The sequence below is a fragment of the Solanum tuberosum genome, unplaced genomic scaffold, assembly GCF_000226075.1.
Source record: "Solanum tuberosum cultivar DM 1-3 516 R44 unplaced genomic scaffold, SolTub_3.0 scf00309, whole genome shotgun sequence".
NCBI classification, from domain to species: domain Eukaryota; kingdom Viridiplantae; phylum Streptophyta; class Magnoliopsida; order Solanales; family Solanaceae; genus Solanum; species Solanum tuberosum.
Genome location: NW_006239232.1, coordinates 210540 through 219314, shown reverse-complemented (window position 1 = coordinate 219314; position 8775 = coordinate 210540). Strand labels below are relative to the sequence as shown.

General features: G+C 36.1%; 1 protein-coding gene across 1 annotated transcript in view; it reads left to right on the top strand.

Annotated features, from left to right (window-relative positions):
* The window catches only part of LOC102579688 (fumarate hydratase 1, mitochondrial-like), a gene marked incomplete at its 3' end in the record, with an annotated part of 11200 nt that extends 4517 nt beyond the window's left edge, over positions 1-6683 (top strand). Inside the window, 18 exon segments of the mRNA NM_001288493.1 lie at positions 288-405; positions 567-716; positions 2437-2547; positions 2647-2695; positions 2698-2715; positions 2717-2730; positions 3666-3764; positions 3861-3911; positions 3986-4035; positions 4238-4319; positions 4447-4541; positions 4687-4753; positions 4857-4907; positions 5073-5168; positions 5799-5897; positions 5994-6023; positions 6177-6242; positions 6321-6683. Of these exon segments, the coding sequence (NP_001275422.1) occupies positions 288-405; positions 567-716; positions 2437-2547; positions 2647-2695; positions 2698-2715; positions 2717-2730; positions 3666-3764; positions 3861-3911; positions 3986-4035; positions 4238-4319; positions 4447-4541; positions 4687-4753; positions 4857-4907; positions 5073-5168; positions 5799-5897; positions 5994-6023; positions 6177-6242; positions 6321-6407 (1333 nt within the window).
* Between the last annotated feature and the right edge of the window lie 2092 nt (positions 6684-8775).

The window sequence follows — 8775 nt, the reverse complement described above, 5'->3', positions numbered from 1 at the left end:
GTGGGGTTGGGGTGTGGGGGGGGGGGTGGGTGGGTGGGGGGTGTGGGGTGTGGGGGGGGGGGGGGGGGAGGTACCTAGGGTGCATCAATGGTCTCTTTATGTTCAAAGTAGTTGGTTCTCTTCTCTGCTCTATCTGTGCATTAAACGTTGATGAGCTAGAGACCTAGTTGTAGGTGTGAAATTTCAGGTGGGTCTTGAAATTCTTTTCTAAGTTTACCATATCCTGAGTTTCCTTCTAATTGTACTTTCTCTTTTCTTCTTGTCGGTCTTTTTTGTATCTCCTTCAGGTTATGGGGGGCTCAAACTCAAAGATCATTGCAGAATTTTGAAATTGGGGGTGATCGTGAAAGAATGCCTGAGCCAATCATACGTGCATTCGGTATTATTAAAAAGTGTGCAGCCAAGGTTGGTATCTGTAATGTTGTTCCCTTCTTAAGCTGTTGACAACTTCTTCTTTATCTTTTACATTTTTTCAAAATTTTGGTATATTAGCTGTAAGCGTGTTGTAATGCTTGACAGCAGTTGTTTTGGAGTCTTATTTTAATTGTGCAGTTATTATATTGCAGGTGAACATGGACTATGGCCTTGACCAATCTATTGGAAAAGCAATAATGCAAGCAGCTGAAGAGGTTGCAGAAGGAAATTTAAATGACCATTTTCCTTTGGTGGTTTGGCAGACTGGCAGTGGCACTCAAAGTAACATGAATGCTAACGAGGTAATCAGAAGTTCATGAATGTGCAGGTCCTTTTCTTGTTCTAGGATTGATTCTTATTATCTTCTTCAAGCAGGTCGAGGAATAACCTTAATGCTTAAAGGCCATTCAAAAGAATGATGCTTTTGTTTGACAAAATAATTCAGATGCTCTTATTTAATTTATCCATTTTTTTGTGATTGAGCATGTCTCCTCCTCCTATAGAACTTCTCATCTTGCTGTTTTTTTAACGGTAGTGCACGCCTAGCTTGCACCTTGACCATTCGGTAGTGCACACCTAGTTTACACCTTGACCATTTTACCAGCTACCTGCACAGGTACTGGTAACTCAAACACCATGATTTAGGCAAATGGAAAAAAATCACCTAGTGTATTTTGCCTTTACTTGAATTTGAACATGAGATTACATGGTTCTCTTCCCGCTTCTCTAGCTACTTCCCCAATGCAATTAGTTGTCCTATCCCATATACTGCTAGCATCCCCACTACTCACCCAAGCCCCCATCGCCATCAACTTTTCCCCCATCTCCTGACCTCTAGTAGTAGTCAAGCCACCCACTTGATCCTCGATAGATCATACAACACCCTCTTCATCCTCTTCATTGCCAAGAGCTTGTTAGGTTGTAAGATACTCACTTGGGATAACCTTGCAGTCCTTACAAAGACTTCTACCATACTTCCTAAGGAGTAAGTAATCTATTTAAACCTTAACCCCCATACTACGGAAGCTCACCAAGTAATCCTCTCTTGGGAAACTCAAATTAACCATCACCAATCAAAAGCTCTCGCAAAGTCCAAAGTGAAACTCCTCCTTTGTTTCTATCCCCAAAAACCAAAATCGTCATGGACATTGTCATAACCCATTGAAGTTGTTCCAATGGGGCCATTGAAATCTCCTCCTATGAAAAGTTTCTTGGTGTGCAGGATACCCCTCACAACCTTGTCCAAATTCTCCCAAAACCGCTTTTACCTTCCTTGTCCAAGCCCATTTGTGGTGCGTAAGGTAAGTCCTCCAATGACTAGCTTAATCACCATCATCGTGCCGTTCATCTTCCTAACCTCTACTACTAGATCCCTAAGTTCCCTACCTATTAAAATGCCTACTCCATTCCTATTCCTCAAGCCTCCTAAGGACCACAATTTAAATTCATCAACATCTCTAGCCTTAGTACCCACTCATTTGGTCTCCTGGACACAAGCTATATTGGTTCTCCTCTTGAGAATATTCACCAACTCTATAGACCTCCCCGTCAAAGTTCCTATGTTCCAAGACCTAACATTGAGCCTAGTGGCTCCCTTGACACCCCTTTGACCCCAGCATGAATGTGTATTCCACCTCTTGAAATATTCAGTGCATTTACTGGTTAGCTTCAGGTGGTTTAGGGAAGATTGGAAACTTTACTTCCATTTTGGGGTTTTCCTGTGATTGCACCAGAAATTACTGGCTTTTTCTAAAGTTGGCTATCTCCAAGATAATTCAACTACCATGCTTCAGAATTGGATTTCATTTGCAGTATGTGTTTAGTGTTTCTCAGGTAGCTAAAATATTTCAGACTATAAATAGCTTGCCAATTTTGTCTTCTGAACATTTTGAGGAAGACCGGAACAATTTCATACTATTTCTTCTTGTCATCATCCTTAACTTACTGGATTGTTAAAAAATGATTTTTGATGGACTCGTGTATTTTTTCCCCCTTGTTATGATTTATATCTTATATCTTCAGGTTATTGCAAATCGAGCAGCTGAAATACTTGGCCATAACCGCGGAGACAAACATGTGCATCCAAATGACCATGTAAATAAATCGCAATCTTCAAATGATACATTTCCTACGGTAAGCCATCTTTAGTGTTACTTTTGTTGCAAGACATGTTGCTATTCTTTCTACATAATTATGCTGACTTCTTAGTGATGTTTTTTTTTTCATGTGTAGGTGATGCACATTGCTGGAGCAATGGAGCTAAATAAAAGATTAGTACCAAACTTGAAACAGTTGCATACTTCACTAAATTCAAAGGTTGAATGTTAAGTTATGTTTTCACTCGTATAGTTTTAAATATAGTATACTATACTTAGAAGAAAAGGAAACAGTTGGTTCCATAAACTTCCCAAGCAGATTATGCAGCATTATGTGTTTTTTATATTCTACAATTTTGCTTGCGTGTTTACATAAATGCTAGATCCAGATTCTTTCTAATGGTTGTATTTATGGTGAGTGGTTTGCAGCCAATGCAACTATCTTAAGTTGTTTTAACCACGTTCGCTGTTACTTGTAATGATACAAAATTACAAATTTAGGACATGGTTAATCAGATTTTACTTTACTGGCGATGTTATTGTATTGGTGCACAATGTTGCAACTCTAGCCTATTTGGTCATTAATGCTCAACACAGAGCAACTTGCCCTTTTAAATTGCAGGTGCAAATTGGTGTAGTTGGTTGAGCATTATGATGGCGAAGAATAAGAAAAGTCAAAGACGCTAAAAAAAAGTGAATTAGATCATAGCATTATGGTGTATACTGTATCCATCTTCAGTTGTCATCTGGATTTTTTATGTTTTTATTACATTATGGTACAATACCATATAACCAATACAAAAGTGCAGCTCAAACTTTTGGAATACTTTTACAGGACAGCATGTTGCTATTCTTTCTACAAAATTATGTTGCCTTCTCCCAAGTCAATGTTGTTTGCCACAATCCTCAACAAATTTCTATCCCTTTAGATCTGATTGTGTCATTGCAGCCTATTTTTCTCAATTGGAAAACTAATTTGATCTTCAAGGCCAATGCTCATTGTTTGGAGTCATTTACTATTTCAATTCAAAATCTGCTGCTTGCCTTAGCATCTAGTACAATATGCTCACACAAAATCTTCTCAGTTTTCATACTTCCGTAATATCACCAGTAATTGGTAACTAAGCTGTTTCACTGTCCAATTGCTTTTACTAGTCAGTCGAATTCAAGGACATTATCAAGATTGGGCGAACCCACACACAAGATGCAACACCTTTGACTCTTGGACAAGAGTTTAGTGGCTATGCAACTCAAGTAAGCTCTGTTGACATTCAGCATTTTCAAATGCTAAAGTTGTAACTATAAGTAGAGCAAAAGTGTTTGTTCTTAAAGGGTTATTTGTCGTTGTAGGTGAAATATGGAATCGATAGAGTCTTATGCACCCTTCCACGCATGTATCAGGTTATTTCATAACCCTTTAATTTCCTTGTTCCTCTTTTTTCCCTGTTTTAACTGATAACAGCTTCATTGAGCAGCTCGCACAAGGGGGCACAGCAGTAGGGACAGGATTGAATACAAAGAAAGGGTAAGTGTTCCATTAAGGTCGGATTGTGGTCAACTTGAGCAACCTGATCCTTCATTATTGGTGTGTGAAGGCAGAGGGGACATGTAGCTGCCCATTCCCTTGAATTTATGTTTATAAAATCTCTTGCTGTTCCTTTCATATGTTCTATTTCAGCCATGCCATATGTTTTGAATCGTGGTTATATTATGTTGATTCTCCATAGGTTTGATATAAAAATTGCTGCAGCAGTTGCAGAGGAAACAAATTTGCCATTTGTTACAGCTGAAAACAAGTTTGAAGCATTGGTAATATCTTGATTCTTGAGTGTATTGCTTGTGAATTGAAGATTATGGTTCCTTGCTCATTGCTTTTGATAGAATACGAGGGGAATTACAACAGGTATTTAGTGTTTAAGGATTCTGGCATATGCAGGCTGCTCATGATGCATTTGCTGAAACTAGTGGAGCCTTAAATACCCTGGCTGCTTCCCTTATGAAGATTGGGAATGATATACGCTTCTTGGGAAGGTATGCTTTTCATATGTATTAATTATTTCCTCCGTAGGTTGCTATCTTTTGAGGATTTCAGAGCTTAGAAGGATGTCTGTTCCACCAGTTATATGATTTTATCATATTCTTTTCATTTTTTGAATTCACATCCTTTCTTATTCAGTGGTCCCCGCTGTGGTCTTGGCGAGCTCAGTCTTCCTGAAAATGAACCCGGAAGCAGTATAATGCCTGTAACTTCATTTCCCTTAAACCTGTTTGAAAGAATATGTATGCATACTCTGGTCATGTTTAGCCCTTTCTTCCCAATCTTACCATAAATGACTTCCATTGCAGGGCAAGGTAAATCCTACTCAGTGTGAGGCTCTCACCATGGTCTGTGCTCAGGTAACATTTCTGTCCGACGGATGATGTAATCAAATTGTCTTGAAGCTTTAGTTTGACTTTGAGTTATAGCATGTTGAGTTCCAAGAGAGGGCATTTATATGGTTGGGTAATTTACCCGAGTTCTTTGTTTTCAAGTTTAATGTTTGAACCTTTCATGAACGGCAGGTTATGGGGAATCATGTGGCTGTTACTGTTGGTGCATCAAATGGCCATTTTGAGCTGAATGTCTTCAAGCCGATGATTGCTAATGCTCTCCTACATGTACTCTCTCTTTTATTTTAGTTTTTAGTTAACGCTAAATCAGATTATGGTGTGCATTTTCAAGTTAAGCTGCAGTAAGAGAGAAGCATGTAGGGTGGAATGAAGTCCAAATTTTTTTCACCTCTTCTTCTGACTAATTTGTGGTTTCTTAACCTTTCCATTCTTCCTATAGATTAAAAGGCATGTGTGTTCGTCATTGACTCATTGTTTTAGTACCATTGATGGTTTAAATGGACCATATGTGCGGTGGTGGAGCCAGGAATTTGCAGAAGGGGATTCAAAAAGATATATACTGGACTGTCACACTTGGATATGAACCTATGACCTAAAAAACTTTTTGGGCCCCCTTTGTTACTATACTATGATTTTTCCTTTCGTCAACATAACTCAACAAGTTAATATACCCAAAAAGAAATTGTAAATCTTCCCTATTTAAACATTATAATTTTTTAACGAAGGGGATTCAATTGAACCCCCTTTCTTAAACTTAGCTCTGCTTTGCATATGTGTGATGATGGAGTCTGAAGAACTCCTCATTTTGGGGGGGGAGGGGGGGTTAGGTTGGGTCGACCCTGCTGCTGCTTTTAATTTCCCAAGACTGACATGCCTCTCCTTTTTTGTCATGTCCAGTCAGTAAGATTGCTAGGCGATGCATCTGCTTCCTTTGAAAAGAATTGTGTGAGGGATATCCAAGCTAACAGAGACAGAATTGCTAAATTGTTGCACGAGGTCAGTGTGCATCTAAAAATACAAACTTTGGTGTCCTCTTCTACAATACATTTTAAGCTTTATCTTATTGATCACATTTCTTGCTTAACTTTGCAGTCGCTCATGCTCGTTACATGTTTGAACCCAGTAAGTATTCTATCAACATATCTAGAGTTCATGCTACCTCTATCTATTTTTACTAGTACTGCTTTTTCCTCATAGTTAGGGGTTGATCTGACAAGAATGTATTGAAACTCAAGAAATTTGACTGATTGTGGATATTCTTGCTGCCTATTTCAGAAAATTGGTTATGATAATGCTGCTGCAGTTGCCAAGAAAGCCCACAAGGAGGGAACCAGTTTGAAGGTAATGGTATCCGTCAATTATGTTTATGGGATCACTTCTCATTCGATGCTAAACAATGTCATATACTCAAATCTGCAGGAAGCTGCTCTCAATCTAGGAGTCCTCACCAGTGAAGAGTTTGATCAACTTGTTGTCCCTGAGAAAATGATTGGTCCAACTGACTGATCTGATTCATTAGCTCTTCGAAATGAGAAAGAGGATCATGGCTAGCTTCTTCTGTCCATCAGATTCGACGAGGGAAATAAACATTTGACACAATTCTTGAGGTTTTCTCATTCCTGGCAATTTATCAGTGTTTTTTTACTGTGAGAATGCCTCCATTTTTTTTTTGTAATGAGTCCCTGGAGCGATAGCCAAGTAAATAATGAACTGAATTAGTATTTTTTATGAGGTTGGACCATGAATAATGAGGGAGAAAATCATCTTTTATGAAATGGAGACCTCATCATTAGTAATGCAGGGTTGGAAGTTGAAAGTCACTTGACTGGAAGGAGAGGATAACCAAACTGAGCATTGTTGTGTCATTTCGTTAGTGAAAATCATTTGTCCTCTTTATCCCTGCCAAACAGGGTTTAAGTTAAGGGATCAAGGGTTCCATCCAAAACTTTTTCGTCCTACAATTATATTGTAAAAATAAAATTAAAATTTATACTTTGAATTATTTTAATGAAAATTTGAACTATGCTACTTTAGTCAAGGTCATTTGTCTTTCATATTCTCTAGAAATGTTGTCATAGTGGGGCCTTTGACCAGGTGGGTTGAGACATTAACAACAACTTTGTGGTGGAAAATGTATAGTCTGAAGGTGGCAGGTTCCTTGCACTTGAGAAATCACTATCAGTTCATGTGATGGTGATAGGTGAATGAACCTCACTTGTCCCTTTTGTCATTGATTTCTTTCCTAGGACTGGGACCCCATTACATTTTACATGTTTGGTACGGAGAAAAATATTTTTTCTAATTTTGAAATAATATTTTCTCTGAGAAATTAAGTTCTTTAAATATGAGAAAATGATTTTTATAGTGAAAAATAGAAAAAACAAATTTTATAAATAACTTTTAATATTAATAGTGTTTTTCCCACTCTATTCATATTTGTATTGAAGCTTCGGTTAAATTCGTTTCGTGTAATATAGAACCTATTTAGGGATGACGCTCCCAACAAAAAAAACTGTACTCAAAGCTCAAATTTTAGTCATCTAATCAAAGGATAAAGCAACCCATTTTGATAGTTTTGACAGTTAGTTCATGCATCTCTTGCATTACAATTTATATCTAGTTGATCAACCTTTACACTCCAGTATTTTAATTTATTTCTTGTGATCATTTTGTTTGGCATACTTTTCTATTATGTTATAATTATGTTTTTTATTTAATTATCTTTTATGTTATAATTATGTTTTGATATGTGATGGAATTCCTTTTTTAACCCCCAACTCCCCCACCCCCCACCCCACGACCAAAAAAAAAAGAGTGAATAATATTTTTGAACCCTTCGGTATAGGAAAATTTTAATTTTAGTCTTCTAATATATGATTAAATATATTTAATCTTTAATTATTTCAAACGTGCCCTTTTAATTCCTTTGCTTAAGATATTCACAATTTTTCTAGAGTTATTAATTGTTCGAACTTGCTAAATTTTGTTTGTTACTTCGTATTTAAGGGCAATATACTTCTAACAACAATAACATTAAGTGTATTTACTCTTATTTTTAGGAAGTATAGAAGTTATTTCTATAGATCCCCAACTCAAGAAAAACGCTATTCAAAATAAGTTTGAAAAATACAAGATCAAAAAATTATGACGAAAAATATATATTGAATAATAAGATAATAATAATAATAAAGAAATATAGTAATACATTTCTAAAATACATCAAATACAACATATTTCCTATATAACGGATCAAAACACGCCTTTTAAGTAATTGGGTTTGTTGTATCGTAAAAATGAAAATCCAAATGTTTAATAAGATGGAGATGAATTATGATATGTATAATCTTTTTTTAAAAAATAAAAAATAAAAAAAAATCTATTTTTATCTTTTTTTATACTTGCTATAATCATTTCTCACACTTCTTCACGATAGCATTCATACATCTTGTTTCTCAATATCCTTATTTGAATGCATTAAAAATATTAAACCATATATCAGTAAAATTAGAATCGAAAATCAATCAAAAGTTAAGCGATTAAAATTGACTAAGAAAATTAATTTAAAAAAATAACGTCTAATCTGTCTTATTCTATAAACAAAAAAAAAAGAGTCTTAGTAAAGAAATGGACCCCCTTCAACCCCTAAAAAAAGAAAAAAGAATTCCAATGAATTCCAAATCCAGGCAAGGGGAGTTGTATGTAATATTAGGCTTCTAACCAACTGCCAACCTTATGTTTACGTTATCAAAGGATATTATGTAGTAGATGAGATATTTTTCTTAATCAAAACTTTTGAATTTTAACTCTGAATACATAAAGTTTTTGGTAGAAAACATTTTCATATGAATAGGTTCCAACAAGATATAAATCTAAA